The sequence below is a fragment of the Orcinus orca genome, chromosome 1, assembly GCF_937001465.1.
Source record: "Orcinus orca chromosome 1, mOrcOrc1.1, whole genome shotgun sequence".
In the NCBI taxonomy this organism is placed as follows: Eukaryota; Metazoa; Chordata; class Mammalia; order Artiodactyla; family Delphinidae; genus Orcinus; species Orcinus orca.
The window spans coordinates 104,248,151-104,273,739 of NC_064559.1; the positions used below are offsets into that span (position 1 = coordinate 104,248,151).

The 25,589-nt window shown below is 37.1% G+C and overlaps 1 protein-coding gene across 2 annotated transcripts in view; it reads left to right on the plus strand.

Moving 5' to 3' along the window:
* The window catches only part of GOLPH3L (golgi phosphoprotein 3 like), a 37,570-nt gene extending 12,632 nt beyond the window's left edge, over nt 1–24,938 (plus strand). Inside the window, exons 3-6 of one of the 2 annotated variants that reach the window (XM_033415506.2) lie at nt 9,041–9,106; nt 11,313–11,444; nt 12,908–13,022; nt 22,708–24,938. In XM_033415506.2, coding sequence (XP_033271397.1) covers nt 9,041–9,106; nt 11,313–11,444; nt 12,908–13,022; nt 22,708–23,135 — 741 coding nt within the window. In that variant the 3' untranslated portion in view covers nt 23,136–24,938. The remainder of the gene's footprint in view (nt 1–9,040; nt 9,107–11,312; nt 11,445–12,907; nt 13,023–22,707) is intronic. The other variant, XM_004285158.3, reaches the window with a different exon arrangement.
* Nucleotides 24,939–25,589: the final 651 nt, after the last annotated feature.

Below are 25,589 nucleotides of genomic sequence, written 5' to 3' on the forward strand. Positions count from 1 at the left end.
GCCTTCAATAGCCTCCAGAGTTCCGAAATAGTTATGTCAGACAGATTCTACTGATACAGTTGTTGTCTAGGTGGGAAGACAAATTTCTGGTGCTTCCTACTCTGCAACTTCCCAGAATCCCCACATTTGTTTTTTATATATTCCTACCATGTTACCGTCCCCATAATTTGTTTTAATTTAAATTCTACATTTCCTTTCAAAGCCTATCACAAATCAAACAGTGATCTTTGCATTCTCTAAATTCCCTTGCATTTATCATACATCTCAATGTGCTTAGTTACTGCATTTTCTAATTTCCTTATAGGCAGTGTTTAAAGACACAGGCTTTGGGGGCTTCCCTGGTGGTGCAGTGGTTAAGAATCCGCCTGCCAGTGCAGGGGACATGGGTTTGAGCCCTGGTCTGGGAAGATCCCACATGCCGTGGGGCAACTAAACCCATGCGCTACAACTACTGAGCCTGTGCTCTAGAGCCCACGAGCCACAACTACTGAGCCCATACACCACAACTACTGAGCCCGCATGCCTGGAGCCCGTGCTCCACAACAAGAGAAGCAACTGCAATGAGAAGCCCACGCACCACAACGAAGAGTAGTAGCCCCCACTCGCTGCAACTAGAGAAAGCCTGCATGCAGCAACGAAGACCCAATGTGGCCAAAAATAAATAAATAAATTTATTTAAAAAAAAAACAAACACACAGGCTTTGGAAGCAGACATAGCTACATTAAAATGCAAAGTCTACCACTTACTAAATATTTGACTTGGCCTCGGTTTCCACATTATTTCCTTATACTCATTTTATAGAGATAATAATATTGACTTCATAGTGCTATTGTAAGAATTAAATGACTTCTATAAAATGTTTAAATCAGCCTGACACATATAAATACTCAATAAATAATAACCAAACTGAATTGAAATAAGTCAGTCAAAAGATACTGTATGATCTCACTTATATGAAGAATTAAAAAAAAAAACACATAGACACATAGCACAGATTGATGGTTGCCAGAGGTAGGGATTGGGGGTGGGTAGGTGAAATGAGTGAAGGTAATCAAAAAGGTACAAACTTCCAGTTATAAAATAAATAAGTCCTGGAGATGTAATCTTTGGCATGATACCTATAGTTAATAATACTGTATTGTATATATTAAAGTTGCTGAGAGAGTAGATATTAAATGTTCTCATCACAAGAAAAAATTTGTAATTAACTATGTTTGATGATGGATGTTAAGTAGATTTATTGTGAGGATCATTTCACAATATATACATATATAGAATCATGTTGTACACCTGAAACTAATATAAAGTTATATGTCAATTATATCAATAAAAAATAATAATAGCCATATAAATTTATAATTTAAAAATTGGGAAGTAAAGGAATAAAGATGGGAGAAAGCATAGGAGAAATATTAACTTTTATTTTTTATAGTGAGAAGTCAATTAGATGTTGTCTAATATTGAAACATTTACTTTAAACAAAAAACTCAACCTCTTAAATCTATTTTGTTAACCTTAGAAATGAGTCTTTTAGGAAAATCTCATGTAATAAGGAAATGTTTGAAGTTCAGTAATTCCTTCAGTTTCAGTTCATTTTCTTTTTATGTTAAATTTAAGTAAAATTATATTTATTACATTTTACTTTAAAAATAGCACATGTAGGGCTTCCCTGGTGGCGCAGTGGTAGGGAGTCCGCCTGCCGATGCAGGGGACGCGGGTTCGTGCCCCGGTGCGGGAGGATCCCACGTGCCTCGGAGTGGCTGGGCCCGTGAGCCATGGCCGCTGAGCCTGTGCGTCTGGAGCCTGTGCTCTGCAACGGGAGAAGCCACAACAGTGAGATGCCTGCGTACCGCAAAAAAAAAAAAAAAAAAAAAATAGCACATGTAGTGTGATTTACTCCATTTTTAAAAAATGTTGAGTGTAATGTTACTTGAATTTGACATAAAAGGGAAATTGAGGTTAAACTGAATATTGCTTTTCTTCAAAACAAGATATCATTTACTAAAAGGCCCCACTAAGGTTAAAAAAGAGCTTATGAAAAAAATAAGACTATGTGTGGACCTTGTTTGGCTCCTAGTTCAAACAAACCAGGTATTCTAAAAATGCATTAAATAATTGATGGAATTTGAATGCTTACTGAATACTTGATAATATTAAGGAATTTTTTTTTTTTTTTTTTTTTTTTTTGGCGGTACATGGGCCTCTCACTGTTGTGGCCTCTCCCATTGCGGAGCACAGGCCCCAGATGCGCAGGCTCAGCGGCCATGGCTCACGGGCCCAGCCGCTCCGCGGCATGTGGGATCTTCCCAGACCGGGGCACAAACCCGTGTCCCCTGCATCGGCAGGCGGACTCTCAACCACTGCGCCACCAGGGAAGCCCCTATTAATTTTTTTTAGGTGTGAAGTATTGCATTTTTTTTCCTTCATCTCTTGGGGAAAGTATTGTAATATTTTATGGATGATATGTTACAGCAGCTGGGATTTGCACTGAAATAATCTGGAGTTGGGGTGAGAGGTATAGATGAAAGATTGTACTGGTAGCTATTGAAGCTAGATGATGGATACATAGAGGTTAATAATCTCTATAGTTTGTGTATGTTTGGAAATGTTAAACCAAAAATGTGTTTAGAAAATGGTGTTGGGGTCATGTTTTCTTAAACCACATGATTCCAATTTAGGCAATATCCTATTGACTCCCTGTTATGAAAGATTAAGAAATTACCTCTCTCACAGTTTCTTTTACTTCTACTTCCCAATATTTTATGAAAATTTATAATGTATATGTTCTGTTCCATAATTTACACAAAGCTGTTCTATGAAGGGAAGCCCCACAACTGGGGTGGGGGGAGAAGCAGATGGGAAAATTGGTGGGTATGAGAGAAGATATGTGTATTGCATATATAAAGAAAAATCTGGTTTTACATACACCAAAATGATAATAGGATGATAGAATTATGAGCAATTTTTATTTTATTTTTTATGATTCTTTTTTTCTTTCCATATTTTCTAAAATATATGTATATTACTTTTTAATCAGGGAGAAAAGATCTATTTGAAGACAAAAGATATATCTGCATTTACCTAGCTTGGCTCTTCTGAGGTTTGAACATACCATAAATGCCTTTATGTGTTTCTAAATCTATTTTAAATCATTTGAGGAGTTGTAGGGAAGTAGATTTAGCACCTTAGACACATTTTCAGATTTTTTACTCCCCCTTTTCAACTTTCTTTGGATGGTGTGTAGCAATGAAAATTCCATTTTCTCATAAGTAACAGATTGTGGGAAAAGAAAGGCATGTAAGTTACTGTTACTGTTTTTGGTGCTAACAATCATTTAAACATTTTTTAGAATAAAAAATTGAGGACAGTTTTACTGGCCAAAATGAGATTTAAAGCTTATGTAGGAATATTCAAAGATTACCAGTTGCTTTCCTTTATTTTGTATTTCCTTTTCACTGACAAGGCATTTCCATGTTGTTTTTATTTTCTGAACTTTTGATAGTGGTTTTTATTTTAAAAAGGGTGCAGGGAGAGTTCCCTGATGGCCTAGTGATTAGGATTCCTGGCTTTCGCGGCTTGAGAAATTGTATCCATTTGTCTAGGTTTATAATCCATTCTTCCCAATCATGCTGAAATCATCTGTTAAACCAGAATAACATCCAGGTCACAGTTCCTTATTCCCCATTATGATTAAGCAGAGTGAGCTTTTATTAATGCTTAATCTCTTTTCTAAAATGTCTCTTTTGACATGGATGGACCTAGTGACTGTCATACACAGTGAAGTAAGGCAGAAAGAGAAAAACAAATATCATATATTAATGCATGTATTTGGAATCTGAAAAAATTGGTATAGATGATCTTATTTACAAAGCAGAAATAGAGACACAGACCTAGAGAACAAATGTATGGATACCAAGGTGGAAGGTGGGGGGATGAATTGGGAGATTGGGATTGACATATAGTGTAGCACAGGGAACTCTACTCAGTGCTCTGTGGTGACCTAAATGAGAAGGAAATCCAAAAAAAAAGAGGGGATATATGTATACGTATAGCTGATTCACTTTGCTGAACAGTATAAGCTAATACAATATTGCAAAGCAACTATACTCCAATAAAAATAAATAAATAAAATGTCTCTTTTGGCTCTGTGGACATAGAAATATTAATTGGAGTTAGAATGAATCACATTAATTTATAAAAGAGGAATTTAGATCAAATCCTGGAAGCCACTCTTTTTATAGAGCACTTCAAAGGAAAATAGTAAATTAACTCTTCTTAAAGGAATTTTTAGAGGAAAAAAATGAAATAAAATTTGTTTTGCTTGTAAAACTTTTTTTTTCGTGTATAATTTTTGATAACACTGGAGATCATCATGCAGACATTGGGCTTTGGAACTGGGCATATAGAAAAGGCTTCAAGAAGACACAGTAAAATTCTTTCTCTCATGGAAAGTGAAGCAATTTTTATGTTGAATCTTCAGATTTGGTCGGGGAGAAAGAGTTTTTTTTCAGTGTAGATAATTTGGAAAAATTAGAAAACCACTTTTTTGGTTGGTTTGTAGACATTATTTTACATAATTATGATAATCCTGAATATACAATTATGTATTTGCCTGTTTTTCATTCAAATTTATCATAAGGATTTTCGAACTATATTTTTAAAAATTCCTTTTAATGATGCTTTAAGTTTCTTTGCTTTCTTTCCTCTTTTTACCCCAAGCAGGCAATTTTAAGATCTTTAACCTTCATTGTTGTTTTAAGGTGTGTCTATAAAGAGGTTTGAATACTTCACTAGGCAGAAATTCAGTGCAAAGTGTTGACTGTCTGAATTTATTGAAATCTTATTGTCCAACCTTTTACAAGAATAAAATAGCATTATCAAAAATTTCTATGTGTATAATCTTTGACTCAAAAATTTCTTCTAGGAATTTATTCAACAGAAATATACATACAAATGAATTTCTTTATAGCATTTTTTTATAATGGCAAAAAATTGTAAACAACCGATACATACATCAGTAAGGACTTGGGTAGATAAACTATAGTGCATTTAGGGGCTTCCCTCGTGGAGCAGTTTTTGAGAATCTGCCTGCCAATGCAGGGGACACAGTTTCGAGCCATGGTCCAGGAAGATCCCACATACCATGGAGCAACTAAGCCCGTGCGCCACAACTGCTGAGTCTGCGCTCTAGAGCCTGCGGGCCACAACTGCTGAAGTCCATGCGCCTTGAGCCCGTGCTCCGCAACAGGAGAAGCCACCACAATGAGAAGCCCACGCACTGCAACGAAGAGTAGCCCCCGCTCACCGCAACTAGAGAAAGCCCAGAGGCAGCAACAAAGACCCAACGCAGCCAAAAATAAATAAATAAATTTACTAACAAAAACAAAAAACTATAGTGCATCTAAAATGCAGTACTGGGCTTCCCTGGTGGCTTAGTGAGAGAGTCCGCCTGCCGATGCAGGGGACATAGGTTCGTGCCCTGGTCTGGGAAGATCCCACACGCCGCGGAGCGGCTGGGCCCGTGAGCCATGGCCGCTGAGCCTGCGCGTCCGGAGCCTGTGCTCCGCAGCGGGAGAGGCCACAACAGTGAGAGGCCCGCGTACCGCAAAAAAAATTTAAGTTAAAAAAAATAAAAATTAAAATGCAATACTGTGCAGTCATAACAATGATTGAGGTAGCTCTGTGTTTAGTGATGTGGAAAGATATCCAAAATAATGGCTAAGTGGAAAAGTTGCCACTCAATATGATCTTATTTCTGTATGTAATATTAACAAATATATAATAGACTATGTATGTAAAATCTAGAAGATATCCACTAAACTGTTATGTGGAGGTGATAAGATTATAGGAGACTTTTACTTTCTAAATTATACATTTCTAAAATATGATCTTTTTTTTTTTTTGACAATCATCTATTACGTTTATAATCAAGACAAAAAATCTACTATCCAAAGATCTCATTCTGCCAATCCTCCAATAGTCTCTGTTGGTCATGAAGTACTGTGCAATTTTGGTATTTTTAGTAGATCCTAAAATTTTTCTTTTTCTCTTTTCCCTCATGTATATAGCCTTTGGTAATTAAATCTAATGACTGAATGGTGAATTTCAGTATACATGTGCTAGATCATCCTGTATACTAAAGCAGTGGCCCTTTAACACAGCATCTTTATTATAGATGGTTTGAGAATTTACCAAGACAGCTCCATGTATTTAGAACAAAATGGACTTACAGTTATAATCATTTTTAAAACTCTTCATGTGTATTTTTATACTTTTTCTATTATGGCATATGATTCAATAAAAAGTTAAAAAACATTTGAAGAGTTTTATATGATATGAGATACTATTATGGGAAAGGGTGTTATTGAAAAACATACAGTTTATACATCCTGGTCTCCATTGCTGCTTTTTTTTTTTTTTTAATTCATTTTTGGCTGCCTTGGGTCTTCATTGCTGCGCACGGGCTTTCTCTAGTTGCCGCAGGTGGGGGCTACTCTTCCTAGCAGTGTGCGGGCTTCTCATTGTGGTGGCTTCTCTTGTTGCAGAGCACAGGCTCTAGGCCTGCGGGCTTCAGTAGTTGTGGCACGCGGGCTCAGGGATTCTCATTTATGGTTCTGTTGACAATCTGACATCACTGTTACTGAAACAGAAGTTATATGGTCAGGCAGAAATGAAAAAACAAGAAAAACTTTCCTCTAATTGCTTTAATACTGGCTGAAATGTTTGCACACCTGTTGAGATTCATAAAGTCATCAGGATTATATAAAAGTTATGCCTAAGTATGTTATATATTATAAAGTAAAGTTATAGTTTAACCTTAATGAGGCAGCTAACTTGTATAAACCAAGTATTAATTGGGAAATAAAAGGCTTACTCCCTCCTTAAAGAGGAGTTACAAGTATTACTCCTGAAGTAGCCACGAGGCGGGCAGTGGAGAGAATTAATCCCAGGTTTTAGTCTAAGATCAGGCCCTCAGGAAATTTGGATATGTCTAGGGATGCTTATGATTCAAGCTGACCTTTTGCCAGGTTAACATATTTACTCTCAATCATAAATTTATGCTTTCAAAAAACATTTATTGAGAAATACTGTATATCAGTCATATACTCTCTCCCTAAGGAATTTATAGTCTACTGAGGACAAGCAGTTGGTTGCAGTGTGATATAATAAATGATAGGGGAGAAGTAGACACACACACACATACACCCAGGTGAGGAATCTAACCCAAAGGATGGAGTGGAGGGAAAGATAATGTTGGAGAAGGTGACGTGGAAGATGTGACCCTTGTACTCAATCCTTAAGAACAAGGAGGAGTTGAGTAAAGAAGAGTATTGGTTCTTCTAGACAGAGAGAACTGTGTGTGCAAAGGCCAGTAGGCAAAAATGATGCATTAAGAGTACTTAAAATGGTTCCAGAAAGCTGGGGCATAGTGTTCTAGGGGAAAGAAGCCAGAGAGAGACTAGTAAGCAGCCTCCTGATTTAAGAGCTATTACTAAAAAATTTGGATTTGACTGGGAGGAGCATTTGAAAGATTTTTAAGCAGAAGGGAAGGGAGTTATATGATTAGCTTTGAGCTTAAAGATCATCCTGGCTGTGGGAAAAATGGAATTAGAAGACCTCTACTTCTGGCAGTATAGTGGTAAGACTTAATTTTTAATGTATTGTTGGGCCTTTGGAATGGAAAGGAAATCTTCAGAGCCCCCAAACAAACACCAAAATTAAAATCCTAGACTTGAGCAAAAAACAAACATGAAAACCAGATTGCTCTGGGGCAAATTACCAGATCAGTACAGAGATTCAGGAATTAGGTGGTCAGGAATAAACTTTTGGGTTGAAATAAAATGTAGAAGCTAGGTTTAAATGTGGTCCCTGTTGTGTGGCAGTCTCCCAGTCCACCATGCCTTACTCTCAGCAGAAGCAAGTGCAGATCTTCCTCTCTAGAGGAAAATATCCTCAATTTAGGCCTCCAGAATCTCGTAGATTCAAAAAAAATTAAATATGGACCTCTTAATCAAATATCATCAAACATACAAAGAAAAATACACGTGAGAAAGAATCAGCAGAAATAACAAATAATAGGTCATTCAAGGACCTTAGATATTAAAATGATCAACCAATATGAAGTATCTATGATATTTTTAAAGAAATATAAGAATCACAAAATGAACAAGAAGAAATGATCACAAATGACCAGGCAAATGTGAAAAATAACTAAATAAAACTTTTAGAGATGAAAAATAGTTGAAATCAAAATCTCAGGGATAGTTTAACATATTAAATATAAATGGAGAGAGTAAATTGGAAGCCAGATATGAACTAACTCTTGTGAAATCAATTTAGAGACAAAGGAAATGGAAAATATAAAGGAGAGATTAAAAGACATGGAGGTTAGAATAAGAAAGATTGAAAGAAAGAAAAAAGGAAATGAAGGAAAGCCAAAATTCTTAGAGATAAGAATTGAGAATTTTTGAGAAGTAAAAAATGAACGTAGAGGGCTTCCCTGGTGGCGCAGTGGTTGAGAGTCCGCCTGCCGATGCAGGGGACACGGGTTTGTGCCCCGGTCCGGGAGGATCCCACATGCCGCGGAGCGGCTGGGCCGGTGAGCCATGGCCGCTAGGCCTGCGCGTCCGGAGCCTGTGCTCCGCAACGGGAGAGGCCACAACAGTGAGAGGCCCGCGTACCGCAAAAAAAAAAAAATGAACGTACAGACACAGGAAGCATGTTACCAAATAGGATGCGTAAGTTCACACACAGTCTTGTTGTAGTCAAACTGCAAAACACCAAGAGAGAAGACCTTAAAGGACCAAAGAAAAAAGTCAAATCGCCTACCACAATCAGTAAGAGTGATAGATTTCTCACTGTAACAGTGGAAGTTAGGAGGGCATAATATCTTCAATGTGATAAAGAGAAAACTATCAACCTAGAATTTTATGTCCAGAGAAGCAGTATTTTAAAAACAATGGTAGAATAAAGACATTTCATATAAACAAAATAGAGTTTGCCTCCAACAGACTTTCATTTAAGGAAATTCTACTTTAGGAGGAAGGAAAATGGTACCAGAAAGGAGGTCTGAGATGCATGAAGGAATGGTCAGCAAAGAATTTGGTAAGCAACCGAGTAAATCTAAACAAGGGCTACCTGTATAAAATAACGATGATGCTAATAATGATGTCTAATTTGTGAGGTTAAAAAAAAGATAAAATATTGGCAAACTAGGAGAGTGATTAATATATTGATTTGTTTTAAAAATAAATTCGATCTTGTATGAATTTTAAATGATCATGCATGTTAAAATTTCAAAAATAACTTCCTAAAGAAAAGTGAATGTACAACTTCCAAATCAATAAAGTGGAAAACTGGAATTTTTAAAAGATGTTTTTTAATTCTTTGCCACCACTTAGCTTTGTGACCTCTATCATATTACATAACCTCCATAAGCCTTAATTTCCTCATCTTTAAAATGTGGATAATAGTAATAACCTCCCTTATAAGATTGTTGTGAAGATGTAATCATATAATGCATGCAAAAAAGCTTAGCACAAATCTACTGCATAATAAGTGTTCAATAAATATTAGACATTACTGTTATTACTAGTGACTTAGTCTTGGTGATGCTTTAAAGCCATGCTAGAATCTGCCAACATCACACCCACCTTCTCTCCAGTGAGAGGGAACGCTACACACAAAGATAGCTAAAGAGTGTTAAACAGTTCTGATAACACTGATGGGTCTTCCTTGTGTTAATCATAGCTCCTTGTTCAGAACCTTCAGAATTTAATATTGCCTTTCAATAAAAAGTTCAGAGCATCAAGGCTTTCCACAGCCTAGCCCAACCAACTTGATCTCATGAGTTCTCTTTAAATTCTTGAGTTAAATCTGTAAACATATTTGAGGTCTCCTTCCTTGACACTTTTACTTGGAACGCCCTTTTGAAGAATAGGTAAAATTTGGATGACTTCCTTCATCTGGAAAATCCACCTTCTCTGCTAAATTCAACCTATTCTTCAAACCCCAGCTCAAGTCCCATAAGAGTTTCTGACTACTCTAGCCCAAAAGTGATTTATAATTTGAAAAACTATCATCTAAACCAAACTTCCGGGACTTCCCTGGTGGTGCAGCGGTTAAGAATCCACCTGCCAGTGCAGGGGACACGGGTTCGAGCCCTGGTCAGGGAAGATTCCACATGCTTTGGAGCAACTAAACCCATGCGCCACAACTACTGAGTCTGCACTCTAGAGCCTGCAAGCCACAACTACTGAGTCTGCATTCTAGAGCCCACAAGCCACAACTACTGAGCCTGCGTGCCGCAACTACTGAAGCCCACATGCCTAGAGCCCGTGCTTCACAGCAAGAGAAGCCACTGCAATAAGAAGCCCACACACCACAACGAAGAGCAGCCCCCGCTTGCTGCAACTAGAGAAAGCCTGCGCGCAGCAACGAAGACCCAATGCCACCAATAAATAAATAAATAGATTGATTAATTAAAAATAAATAAACAAGCCAAATTTCCTATAGTGATTTATGCCTGTCTCTTCTACTCCATTTTCGGTTGAGCTTTTATTTAAATTTTATATTATCACAGAAAATTTTCCTGGAGTTTGCATGGTCTTTCCAGCTACATTTTCAGCTCCTTAAGACAGTGGCTATTAACTATATACCTTTGTATTCCCTATAGTTCCTAGGGAAGAGAAACTAACATTTAAGTGCCTATGATATGCCAGGTACCATACTAAATGGTTTCTTATATATATCTCACTTATTCCTCACAATAAACTTATGAAGATAGATATCAGTGCCCCCATTTTACAGATGAGGACATTGCACTTGAGAAAGGCTAAGTAACATACCCACGGCATTTAACTAGTCAGTGGCAGAGCTGACTACACCACCCATCAAAATAGCTTGCAAATAATACATGTCTTGGAGGCGTAAAAGGCTCAAATGATTTATACATTTTTCTACTTGACCTATTTGTATCCCACTCTGAAATTTAGAGTGTCATGGAAACAGATATCAAAGAAACCAAAAGTCTTCTCAAAAATTAAAATTTGGCATGCCAATTGTTAACTAACAGCCAAACCACAGGAATTCACGAAGACCTTGAAGTTAGACAGAAAGTCATACTTTGGGGTAGGGGGGTTAGATTAAGGGACTTAAAGAGATTTTTTTCATTTATTTTATACGTTGCCTTGAGTTCATGTAATGTGAAGTGAAATGAATCACACAACAAAGTGGACCATTCTTTGGGTGCTTACCGCAAGTCCATATCCCTTTCAGAACATTCTTTCTCTTCTCTTTTCCCCTTTCCTAGGGTTACACATCTTTCTGGAATGACTGCATATCATCTGGCCTGCGAGGGGGCATCCTGATAGAGCTGGCCATGCGAGGTCGAATCTATCTAGAACCCCCCACCATGCGTAAGAAGCGACTACTAGACAGAAAGGTAGAGCGTCCTCTGCGAACATCCTCTTATGAAAGGGCAGATATCAACAGTCCATTTTGGATGAATAGGAAGATTTGAGTAGTGAGACAATATAAATATTACTTATTCAGTTGTCCCATTGTCTAGCAGGTTTAATTATCCTGTAGCAGGGAAAGAAATCCAAGTATCCATGGTCAAAAGAGTTATAAGAAATTCATGATTTTGTCTTCCATTTTTATGCAGAAAAATCACATTAGGATGGTGTTGATTATTTTTCTCTATATATCTGTACCTATAATATTATGAAATAGAGTATTGTATATGAAGAGGCAAACGTGGGTCAAGTGCAGTCTTTACTTAACTCTGATCATCCTCAGATAACCATTCAGTTTCCCTCCTTCCAAGTATTTTGCAAGTTCTCTCTAGCCTATGAGGTATACCGCTCTCTCCATTTTCTTACTACTCATTTTTTCCACTCACAACTTCACTGTCATACTCAGCAGTCTACTGAAACTACATTCTTAGGTGTCACCAGCTAATTTTCAGGCTTCAATTTATTTTTCTCTTTTAACCTATATGTGGTGTTCAACACTTTTGACTACCTCTTACTTGAAACTTTCTGTTCTTTTAAAAAATTATTTATTTATTTATTTGTTTGTTTTTATTTGGCTGCATCGGGTCTTAGTTGCAGCATGCGGGATCCTCATTGCACCATGCGGGCTTCTCTAGTTGTGGCGCATGGGCTTCTCTCTAGTTGTGGCATGTGGGCTCAGTAGTTGCAGTGCACGGGCTTAATTGCCCCACAGCATGTGGGATCTTAGTTCCACGACCAGGGATCAAACCTGCATCCCCTGCATTGGAAGGTAGATTCTTAACCACTGGACCGCTAGGAAAGTCCCATCTGTTTTTGACCTTTGTTATATTACATCTTCTTGCTTCTCTGGCTGTACCCTATTTCCTTTACTTTTCCATTCCTTAACATCTAAGTCTCAGTTTGTATCACTTTGTATAACTTTTGGAGATATCATTTACTTTTACAGCTTCATCTATCACCCCCATGATATATTAACTCCCAAATTTCTAGGCCTGTCTTCTTTTTCCACCCCCAGGAACATAGTTAAGTATTGTCCAGACATTTCAACTTGGCTTTCCCATATCAGTTAAAACCAAACTTCATCAACTTTTCCTGACTTTCCTATCTTTACTAATTGTTTCACAAGTTGGTTTTCCAGGCTCAAAGAGTTATTGAATCTTTTCTCCATTATCATTTATATCCAGTTTGTCATTGGGGCCCACTTCAAATGTTTTTTTATCTCCCTATTATCACCCCATACTAGATTTTAAATTTCTGAGGACAGAGAAAATATGTTATGCTGCTTTGCATTTCCTTTGACTTAACCAATAATATATGTATAGCATATTGAATAACTTTAATTTGAATGAAGTATATCAACCAGGGTCTCTTGTTTCTTCTTTTCTGAAAGGTACTACTAAAGTCAGACAGCCCAACGGGTGATGTTTTACTGGATGAAACTCTCAAACACATCAAAGCAACTGAACCCACAGAAACTGTCCAAACATGGATAGAGCTACTCACTGGTAAGATGACTCAGAATGATTTAAAAATCCCACATTTTATAATTTTTATCCTACTCTTAAGGTTGGGAGAAGAAGTATAGAAGGTCAGGGTGCTGCGTAAGATATATATGGTTCACTGTTTAACTGTACTAATGAGGGACAAAAAAGACATGATTAATCAGTACGTAAAGTTTTCCAGAGCTTCATCTTACCTCTTTCCACCTCATAAGCTCACAAGAAATTTTTTAACAACCATGTTGATGTATAATTCACATCCCATACAGATGACCCATTTAAAGTATACAATTAAATGGATTTTAGTATATTCACACAATTGTGCAACCATCATCACAACCTAAGTTTAGAACATTTTCATCATCCCCAAAATAAACCCCATACTCATTAGCAGTTTTCCCCACATTTCTCCAACCCTCCTGCCCAGCTACAGGCAACCACTAATCTACGTTCTATCTCTGTAGATTTGCCTATTCTGGATATTCCATATAAATGAAATCATACAACTTATGGTTTTTTGTGACTAACTTCTGAGGATAATATTTTCAAGGTTCATCCATGTTGTGGCATGTATTAGCACTTCATTCCTTTTTTTCTCAAGGGCAAGTTCAAAAACTTTAATATGAATAATCAAGCCTAAGGCATAATATTTTAGGAGAATATTCCACAGGGCACTTTGAGATCCCAGCCAGTGTCACCTTCTGGAACAATTTTTTTTTTTTTTTTTTGCGGGCCTCTCACTGCCACGGCCTCTCACGTTGCAGAGCACAGGCTCCAGACGCGCAGGCTCAGTGGCCATGGCTCACAGGCCCAGCCGCTCCGCGGCATGTGGGATCTTCCCAGACCGGGGCACGAACCCGTGTCCCCTGCATCAGCAGGCGGACTCTCAACCACTGCACCACCAGGGAAGACCTGGAACAATTTTTTTAACTGAAGGTTTTATTGAGACATTTGTATATTCACATGCAGTTGCAAGAAATAATACAGAAAGATCCCTTTATATGCTTTGTCCAGAATCCCCCACTGGTAACATTTCTCAAAATTTTAAAATATGACAACCAGGATACTGAAATTGATACAATCCACCAATCTTATTAGAATTTCCCCCGCTTTTTTTTTTTTGGCCACACTGCATAGCATGCAGAATCTTAGTTCCCCAACCAAGGATCAAACTTGTGCCCCCTGCAATGGAAGTGCAGAGTCTTAACCACCGGACCACCAGGGAAGTCCCAAGAATTTCCCGTTTTAATTTGACTCCTTTTTATTGCCAAATAATATTTCATTGTATGGTTATACAACTTTAATTACTTATTCATCAGTTGATGGACATTTGAGTTATTTCCACTTTTTGGCTATTATGAATAGTGCTGCTATGAACATTCATAGACAAGTTTTTGTGTGGACATGTTTTAACTTTGGGGGGGTATATAGTTAACTTTTTATTGTGGTAAAATATACATATTTATTATCTTAATCATAAGTGTACAATTCAGTGACATTAAATACAGGCACAGTGTTATATAACCATCACTTCTCTCTACACTCAAAGCTCTCACATCATTGCAAACACCCCTCTTCCTCCCTCCCCTCATTCCATCTACTTTCTGTCTCTATGAATTTGCCTGTACTAAGTAACTCATATAAGTGGAATCATATAATATTCTCCTTCTATGTCTGGCTTATTTCACTAAGCATGTTTTCAAGATCCATTCATTTTGTAGCATACATCAAAATCTCATTCCTTTTTATGGTTGAATAATATTCTACTGTATGTGTATACCACATTTTGTTCATTTCATCTGTTGATGTACACTTGGGTGTTTCCATCTTTTGGCTATTGTGGATAATGCTCCTGGGAACATTTTTGTACATATATCTGTTCAAGTCACTGCTTTCCATTCTTTTGGATGTATATCTTGGAGTAGAATTACTGGGTATGTGATTGTTCAATGTTTTGAGAAACCACCAAACTGTTTTCTACAGAGGCTGCACTCTTTTACATTCTTACCAGCCAAGTGTGAAGGTTGCAGTTTCTCCACATCCTCATCAGCACTTTTTATATTCTAATTTTTGTTTTGTTTTGTTTTGTTTTTAATTATAGCCATCCTAGTAGGTGTGAAGTGGTATTTCACTGTGGTTTTGATTTGCATTTCCCTAATGATTAATGATGTTGAGCATCTTTTCATGGACCATTTATATATCTTCTTTGGAGAAATGTCTATTCAAGTACTTTGCCCATTTTTGAATTGGCTTCTGTTGTTGTTGTTGAGTTTTAGAAGCTCTTTCTGTATTCTAGATAGTAATCCCTTATCAGATATATGATTTGCAAATATTTTCTCTCATTCTGTTATTTCTTCATTTTATTGATAATAACTCTTGATGTACAAAAGTTCTTAATTTTGATGAAGTCCAACTTATCTACTTGTTGCCTGTACTTTTGGTGTCATATCCATGAAATCTTTGCCAAATCTAATGTCATAAAGATTTTCCCCAGTGCTTTATTCTAAGAGTTTTATAGTTTTAGTTCTTAAATTTGGTTCTTTGATCCATTTTTACTTAATTTTTGTATATGATATAAGGTAAAGGTTCAGCTTCATTCTTTTGCATGTGGATATGAAGTTTCTCAGAACCATTTGTTAAAAATACTATTCTTTCCCCCTTGAATGGTGTTGGCAGCCTTGTTGAAAAATCAGTTGACCATATCTGTGAGGGTTTATTTCTGGGCTCTCTATTCTATTGCATTAATCTGTATGTTTGTCCTTATGCCAGTACCATACTGTTTTACTTACTGTAGCTTGGTAGTAAGTTTTGAAGTTGGGAAAGTATGAGTCCACTAACTTTATTCTTCTTTTTCAAGTTATTTTGGCTGTTCTGGGTCCCTTGCAATTCCATATGAATTTGAGGATCAGCTTTTCCACTTCTGTGGAAAAGGCTGTTAGAATTTGATAGGGATTGTGTTGAACCTGTAGATCTCTTCGGGTGGTATTGCCATTTTAACAGTGTTAAGTCTTCCTGTCCATTAAAAGAAGCTCAGTCTGTCTTTCCATTATTTATGTGTTCTTTAATTTCTTTAAGCAGTGTTTTATAGTTTTCAGTGTACAAATCTTCCACCTCCCTGGTTAGACTTATTGCTAAATATTTAATTTTCTTAGACACTATTATAAATGAGATTGCTTTCTTAATTTCATTTTCAGATTATTCATTTCTGATATATAGAAACAACTGATTTTTTGTGTGTTCATCTTGTACCCTGCAACTTAGCTGTGTTTATTAGCTCTAGTAGCTTTTTGTGTACTTTGGGGGATTTTCTATCTGCAAACAGAGATAGTTTTAGTTTTTCCTTTACAATTTAGATGCCTTTAATTTTTTCTTTCTTGTCTACTAGCTCTGGCCAGAACTTCCAGTAAATTGTTGAATAGCAGTGGTGAAAGCAGGCATCCTTGTCTTTCTTGTTCCTTGACCTTTGGGGGATCTTTTACAATTAGCTTTGAGGTTTTCATAAATACTCTTTATCATGTTGAGGAATTTTTCTTTTACTCCTAGTTTCCTAGAAGTTTTTATCATGAAATGGTGTTTGTTTTTCTCAAGTTGCTTTTCTGAGTCAGGTTAGATGATCATGTGGGGTTTTTTTTCATTCTGTTAAATGATGTATTACATTGTTTGACTTTTTATTGAGTTAAAATTGGCATAAACATTATATTAATTTCAGGTGTACATCATATTGATTCAATATTTGTACATATTATGAAATGATCACCACAATAATTCTAGTTAGTATCCGTCATCACACATAGGTAGTTTTTTTTTCTTGTGTGAGAACTTTTTAAAAAAAATATTTATTTCTTTGGCTGCACTGGGTCTTAGTTGCAGCACATGGGATCTTCATTGCTGCATGCAGGATCTTCATTGCGGCATACGGGACCTTTTAGTTGTGGCAAGTAGGATCTTTAGTTGTGGCATGTGAGCTCTTCGTTGTGGCATGTGGGATCTAGTTCTCCAACCAGGGATCGAACGTGGGCCCCCTGTGTTGGAAGCATGGAGTCTTAACCACTGGACCACCAGGGAAGTCCTGAGAACTTTTAAGATCTGTTTTCTTGGAACTTTCAAATATATAATACAGTGTTATTAACTATAATCACCATGCTGTACATTACATCCCCAGGATTTATTTATTTTAAAACTAGAATTTTGTATCTTTTGATCTCCTTCACCCATTCTGTCATTCTCCCCCTCCCTGCCCCTAGCAACTACCAATCTGTTCTCTGTATCTATGATTTTGGAATTTTTTGTTTTTGTTTTACATTCCACATACAAGTGAGATCATAATAGTATTTGTCTTTCTCTGACTTTTTTTTTTTATAGATTTATGTGGGCATTCAGCCTCACTTATTTATTTTATTTTATTTTATTTTTAAAAAAATATTTATTTATTTATTTGGTTGTGCTGGGTCTTTGTTGCAGCAGGCAGGCTCCTTAGTTGCAGCTCGCAGCCTCCTTAGTTGCAGCAGGAGGACTCCTTAGTTGCGGCTCGCAGGCTCATTAGTTGCGGCAGGCAGGCTCCTTAGTTGCAGCTCAAGGGCTCCTTAGTTGCAGCATGTAACTCTTAGTTGTGGCATGCATGTGGGATCTAGTTCCCTGACCAGGGATTGAACCCAGGCCCCCTGCATTGGGAGCACGGAGTCTTCACCACTGTACCACCAGGGAAGTCCCTCTGTCTGACTTACTTCACTTAGCATAATGCCCTCAAGGTCCATCCAGGTTGTCATGAATGGCAAGATTTCCTGTTTTTCATGGTTGAATAATATTCTGTTATATGTATATGTGTTCATATATGTATGTGTGTGGTGTGTGTATATACATATACCACATTTTCTTTATCCATTCATCCGTAATTGATATTTAAGTTGCTTCCATGTCTTGGCTATTATAAATAATGCTGCAGTGAACATGGGGTGCATATATCTTTTCAATTCTACTCAGAAGTAGAATTACTAGATTATACGGTAGTTGTAATTTTAAGTTTTTGAGAAACCTCTATACTGTTTTCTTTTTTTGTAATTAAAAAAATTTTTTTTAATTTTATTTATTTTTTTGGCTACATTGGGTCTTCATTGCTGCACGTGGGCTTTCTCTAGTTGCGGTGAGTGGGGGCTACTTTTCATTGCAGTGCGTGGACTTCTCATTGCAGTGGCTTCTCTTGTGGAGCATGGGCTCTAGGCGCGCAGGCTTCGGTAGTTGTGGCATGCGGGCTCAGTAATTGTGGCTCATGGGCTGTAGAGCACAGGCTCAGTAGTTGTGGCGCACGGGCTTAGGTGCTCCGCGGCATGTGGGATTTTCCCAGACCAGGGATTAAACCATGTCCCCTGCATTGGCAGGTGGATTCTCAACCACTGCACCACCAGGGAAGTCCTATACTGTTTTCTGTAGTGACTGGGCCAATTTACATGTTCACTAACAGTACACAAGGGTTCCCTTTTCTCTATATCCTCACCAACAGTTGTTATTCTTGGTCTTTTTAATATTAGCCATCTTAACAAATGTGGAATGATATCACACTATGGTTTTGATTTGCATTTCCTTGATGATTAGTGATGTTGAGCGCATTTTCATGTGTCTTTTGGCCATTTGTATGTCTTCTTTAGAAAAATGTCTATTCAGGTCCTCAGCCCATTTGATTTTCTGTTACATTCCTGGGATAAATTTTACTTGATCAAGGTGAATAATCATTTTATTATGCTGTTGGATTCAGTTTGCTAATATTTTATTAAGAATTTTGCATCTATATTCATAGGACTTATTAGTCTGTAACTTTCTTTTCTTGTGATGTATTTTTTTAATTTATTAATTTATTATTATTTTTTGGCTGCATTGGGTCTTTGTTGCTGCGCGTGGGCTTTCTCTAGTTATGTCGAGTGGGGGCTACTCTTCATTACGATTCACAGGCTTCTCATTGCGGTGGCTTCTCTTGTTGTGGAGCACAGGCTCTAGGCGCACAGGCTTCAGTAGTTGTGGCACACAGACTCGGTAGTTGTGGCTCACGAGCTAGGCTTAGTTGCTCCGCCGCATGTGGAATCTTCCCAGACCAGGACTCAAACCCATGTCCCCCTGCATTGACAGGCAGATTCCTAACCACTGTGCCACCAGTGAAGTCCTCTTGTGATGTCTTTATCTGGCTTTAGTATCAGGATAATCCTTGCCTCACAGAATGAGTTAGGAGGCGTTCCCTCTTCAGTTTTTTGGAAGACTTTGAGAAGGATTTGTGTTAATTCTTGTTTAATTGTTAGGTAGAATTCACTGATGAAGCCATCTGGTCCAGGACTTTTCTTTTTGGTGAGGTTTTTGATTACTGATTTCATCTTTTTTTTTTTTTTTTTTTGCGGTACGTGGGCCTCTCACTGTTGTGGCCTCTCCCGTTACGGAGCACAGGCTTCGGACACGCAGGCTCAGCGGCCATGGCTCATGGGCCTAGCCGCTCCATGGCACGTGGGATCTTCCCGGACTGGGGCACGAACCCATGTCCCCTGCATCAGCAGGCGGACTCTCAACCACTGCGCCACCAGGGAAGCCCTGATTTCATCTTTTTACTTGCTATAAATCTGTTGAAATTTTCTATTTCTTCATCAGTCAGTTTAGATAATTTGAGTGTTTCAGGGACTTTGTCCATTTCTTCTAGGTTATATAATTTATTGGCTTACCATTATTCATAGTATTCTCTTATAATCCTTTTTTTAATCTTTGCAAGGTTAGTTGTAATGTCCCCACTTTAATTTCTCATTTTAGTTGTTTGTATCTTTTCTCTTTTTCTTTGGCAGTCTACCTAAAAGTTTGTGAATTTTGTTGATCTTTTCAAAAAACCAACTCTTTGTTTCTTTGGTCTTCTTTGTTGTTTTTCTGATCTCTCTTTTTGTTCATCTCTTCTCTAATCTTTATTTCATTCCTTCTGTTAGCTTTGGGTTTACTTTGCTCTTCTTTTTCTAGTCCATTAAAGTGTAAAGTTAGGTGATTGATTTGAGACTTACTTTTTTAATTTAGGCATTTACAGCTATAAATTTCCCTCTGAGCACTGCTTTCACTATATCCCATACATTTTAGTGCATTGTGTTTTCATCCATTTCTAAGTATTTTCTAATTTCCCTTGTAATTTCTTCTTTGACCCATTGGTTGTTTAAGCTTGTTTAATTTACACATATAGGCAAATTTTCATTTTCCTTCTTTTACTTATTTCTAATTTCATCCCATTGTTGTCAGAGAAGGTACTTTGTATGTATCTTTTGAAATCTGTTGAGATTTATTTTATGGCCTAACAAGTGGTCTGTCCTGGAGAATGTGCCATGTACACTTGAGAAGAATGTGTATTCTGCTGTTAGGTGGAGTGTTCTGTATATGTCTATTAGGCTTAATGAGTTTATTATGTTGTTGAATCTTCTATTTTTTAATTATTTTCAGTCTACTTGATCTAAGTCTCATTGAAAATGGGGTGTTATAAAACTGTCTACTTCTGACTGTTCTGCCCATTTTGCTTCATATATTTTGAGCCTGTTCTTAGGAGTGTAAATATTTATACTTGTTATATCTTCTTGTTGTACTGAACGTTTTATTAATATATAATGTCTTTCTCTGTCTGTCTTACCTTACATAATTTTAAATCTATTTTGTCCAAAATTAGTATAGCCACCCCTGCTGTCTTTTGGTTACTATTTGAATGGAATATCTTTTTCTATCCATTCACTTTCAGCCTATCTGTGTCCTTTGATCTAAAGTGAATCTCTCATAGACAGCATATAATTGGATTATGTTTTTTAACCCATTCTGCCAATTTTTTCGTACTATTAAGTAGTTTAATCCATTTATATTTAAAGTAATTACTGATAAGGAGACAGTCAATTCTGCCATTTTGCTGTTTGTTTTCTTTTTTAAATTAAAAAAATTTTTTAATTAATTTTTTTATTTATTTTATTTTTGGCTGCATTTGGTCTTCATTGCTGCACACAGGCTTTCTTTAGTTGTGGAGTGGGGGCTACTCTTCGTTGTGGCACACGAGCTTCTCATTGCAGTGGCTTCTCTTGTGGAGCATGGGCTCTAGGCCCACGGGCTTCAATAGTTGTGGCACACGGGCTCAGTAGTTGTGGCTCGCAGGCTGTAGAGTGCAGGCTCAGTAGTTGCGGCACACGGGCTTAGTTGCTCCACAGCATGTGGGATTTTCCCAGACCAGGGCATGAACCTGTGTCCCCTGCATTGGCAGGCGGATTCTTAACCACTGCACCACCAGGGAAGTCCCATTTTTTTTGTTTTTTGTTTGTTTTTTCCTTCAGCCTCGCCACACAGCTTTCAGGATCTTAGTTCCCTAACCAGGGATTGAACCCACACCCTTGGCAGTGAAAGCACAGAGTCCTAACCACTGGAACACCAGGAAATTCCCTACATAGTGTTTATTATATGTTGCTAGATTTGTTTGCTAGTATTTTGTTGAGCATTTTTGTACCTATATTCATAAGGGGTATTGGTCTATAGTTTTCTTGTGAAGTCTGTCTCCAGTGAATAAACTGGGTGAACCAACACACACCCAATAAATAAACATTTTCTCTCATTTCTTGGTTTACTTCCATCTAGTGTGCTTTTGCATTAGCAGGAATATCTAAGTGAGAGTAATCAGAAATTACTCTGATTTCCTTATCAGAGTAATACTGTGTAGACTAAGGAAGTGTTCCCTCCTCTTCCTCTTCTTTTTTTTTAAGCATTTGTGAAGGATTGGCATTAATTCTTCATTAATGTTTGGTAGAATTACCAGTAAAGCCATCTTGACCACACTTTTCTTTGTGGGAAGTTTTAAAGTTACTATTCAATCTATTTACTTGTTATATATTCAAACTCTCTCTTTCTTGTTGAGTTGGTTTAGGTAATTTCTGTATTTCAAAGAATTTGTCCATTCTTCTAGGTTGTCTAATTTGTTGGCATCCTGTTTTTCATAGTATTTCCTTATAATTCTTTTTATTTTTGTAAGGTCAGTAGTGATGTCTCTTTCATTCCTAATTTTAGTAATTTTGAGTCTTCTCTCTTTTTTCCTTGGTCACTCTAGGTTTGTCCTTTTTTTTATCTTTTCATTGAACCAAGTTTTGATTTGATTTTCTCTGTTTCCTCTCTAATCTTTATTATTTCCTTTCTCCTGCTTGCTTTGGGTTTAGTATGATCTTCTTTTTCTAGTTTTTTAAGATAGAATGTTAGGTTATTGATTTGACATCTCCTTTTCTAATATAGCATTTGGATCATAAATTTCCCTCTTCGTACTGCTTTAAGCTGCATCCCATAAGTTTTGGTATGTTGTGGGGTTTCTTTCATTCAACTCAAAAGTATTTTTTAAATTTTCCTTGTGATTTCTTCTTTGACTCATTGGTTATTTCAGATTGTGTTGTGTAATTTCCACATATTTTTTAATTTCCCAGATTTCCTTCTGTTATTAATTTCTAGTTTAATTCCATTGTGATTGGATAGCATACTTTGTATGTTTTCAGTCCTTTTAAATTTATTAAGGTTTGTTTTATGGCCTGGCATATGGTCTATCCTGGAGAATGTTTCATGTGCACTTAAGAAGAATGTACATTCTACTGTTATAGGGTAGAATATTCTATAGATGTCTTCTTAGGTCTAGTTGGTTTATAATGTTGTTCAAGCCTTCTATTTATTTTTCCCATAGGTGAGACCTGGAACCCTTTCAAATTACAGTACCAGCTGAGAAATGTAAGAGAGAGAATTGCAAAGAACCTAGTAGAGAAGGGTATTCTAACCACTGAGAAGCAGAATTTCCTCCTATTTGACATGACTACTCACCCAGTGACCAATACAACAGAGAAGCAGCGACTAGTGAAAAAGCTTCAAGACAGTGTCCTAGAGCGGTGGGTAAATGACCCTCAGCGTATGGACAAGCGAACACTAGCACTACTGGTGCTAGCCCACTCCTCTGACGTGCTAGAGAATGTCTTCTCCTCTCTGACAGATGACAAGTATGATGTGGCAATGAATCGGGCCAAGGACCTAGTGGAACTGGACCCTGAGGTAGAGGGGACAAAGCACAGTGCCACAGAGATGATCTGGGCTGTGCTGGCAGCCTTCAATAAATCCTAAAGCCAGCAGGTGGGTTTCTCCTTTTCCCTTACTGGCCAGTGACTGTCAGAGACACCATCAGCAAGCTTTGTGTGATGAGATGTTTTCCATCATGTTTTTTCCTTCTCTTGAATCAAACTCGTTATTTGGGGAGAGCAACTTCAAGGCTCCTGTATAGACCTTGACTATTATAAGCAGACTTTATTTTTCCCTATACTTCCACTCCAGAGGTGAATAAACTGGGTGAACCAACACACACCCAATAAATATTTTCTCTCATTTCTTGGTTTACTTCCATCTAGTGTGCTTTTGCATTAGCAGGAATATCTAAGTGAGATTTGGATTTCTCTAGCCACAGAATGTGAATGAGATGTAGAGCAAACCATTTATCATATATTTAAAATTTTATTTTCCATTTTAAATATATGTTTTCAGTCTGTCTCTCAGGCTCTGCTAAGTAATGTAGCTTGTTGAAGTAACCATCTCTTTGAATAAGGGGCAATGGAAACAAAACTAATTTTCGGAGCATATGGTCTCTGGGATATAAATGCGTGTCCCGCTAGTGGTTTTCTCATTTTTCCTTTTCTAACCTAATGAGAATATTCCAAATGTGATTACCTGGTTCTCACAGTCCTAGAACCAGAAATATATTCTCTACTCTCTCTCAGCATTATCCTACTCCATCATTCATTAGAACAGAAGTCTAAATGAAAAAAATGTATCTCTCAACCACCTTCTTCAAGCAGTCAGCAATACAATTTGCAAAGGGAGGTGGCATCAGAATTTCCTCTCTTTAGCACATGACTATCCTGATTCCTCCTGACTACTTTAAATGTCCCTGCTCTGATTGAATTTAGGGAGTTGTAAATTTCAATTGCAGAAAGCAGCATCCTGAGTCCAGACAATATATCTAAACTCTAGATCTTCTTGTTCCCTATTTTGGCTTCCTACATAAATTGATAGATTCTGTCTATATTTAAGGGTTCTGGAGGTACTTTTATCTATATTTAATCCACAGATACCCTTCTAGTCATTAGTCTTGTCTCAACACAACCATCTGTCTAACCAAATCGCTAAAACATTTTTTAATTCAGTAGTGAATGCAAACAGAAGCTTATTAAGAAAAATCCTGTTTAGAAGGGCAATTTGTTCTTAAAAGCATCCTGATATAAAGTCCAGTATTTGGGAATATAAAGAGGACAGGCACCAAACTGTGCTAATGTCAAGCATTTGTTATGCTGATACTTTTAATGGATCTTGCCTCTTGACAGCTACAGAGAAACGGGCTATCAAAGGGCTAATACAGATGATCCAGACCTGACATCAAATCTTCCTGATCAGAAGTAATTAAATGAATGATTGTAACTTTCATCTTCTCCCCTAAACCTGTCTAGCTCCACAAAATTCCCAACTCAATTAACTTTCTTTTTTCACTTTTAGGTATCACTTAGGTGACTGGAGATATAAATTTTAAAGTGAAACAAATTCTTAAATGTGAAGCTGAGTAGAGCTTCAGTCTGGCTCTCTAAAAGTATAAAAACCAGTCCCTGGTTGCCTCTACCTGACTTAGTTTTTTCTTTCCATATGAAAACAATTCAGCATGAATTGAAACCAGGTTTTCCTGTGGAAAGTTTCAGCTTGATTGGGAGAGTAGAAGTTGAGTTCTTTCTAGCAACTCTTGGTCAGTGTTTATTTTTATACTGTATCTCGATAAGATGAAGATGTCTTCAGTTTGAATCTGCATAATGTTCATTGCAAAACACCTTTTCATTTAATGCATATGGCCTTCACATTTCTGTATAATAAAGATTATTGTCTCTGGTATCTCTGTGCAGTTTTACAACTTCAGTTATTTTAACTGGAAATGAGAACTTTTCACACAAGGCCAGTAACACTCCCGGTTTACACTAGGATACTAGCCTCTGTTTCATCCTGTGTGGAAAATTAGGCATACACAAATATTACAATTGTAACATATATATACTGGAGGGCAGGGCATGTTAAGTCTAACCCGAACACCAGCTAATGTAAAGTCTGAATAGTGTCTCCATCTCAAGCAAAATAAGTTACCCAATTACACCATTATTACCATGAAAATAATGAGTATATTCTATCCTATTAATAACTACTTGCACGTGACACGTGAACTTACTGAAGAGCTGAAAGTCTTAGGTTGCAAGTGTAGGTAACATACCTAACTATAACAGAGTTAACAATGTGTGAAAAGAAAGATAATTGAGCTTGTAATTGGCTTCTTGTTCTTCACTTTTATAATGTCTACAGCATAAAGGACAATAAGAAATGTATTTACTAGGATTGTTTATACTTGTTATTTTTATTTCAGAAAAAGTATATTGTTTTCCCATAAGTCATCCTTTGTAACAATGTTTCTCAAAATGTGGTGCATCAAAATAACCTTTGTGGGAGTGAGTACTTTGCCAAAATACAGGTTCCTAGTAAATCAGTCTCTGGGGT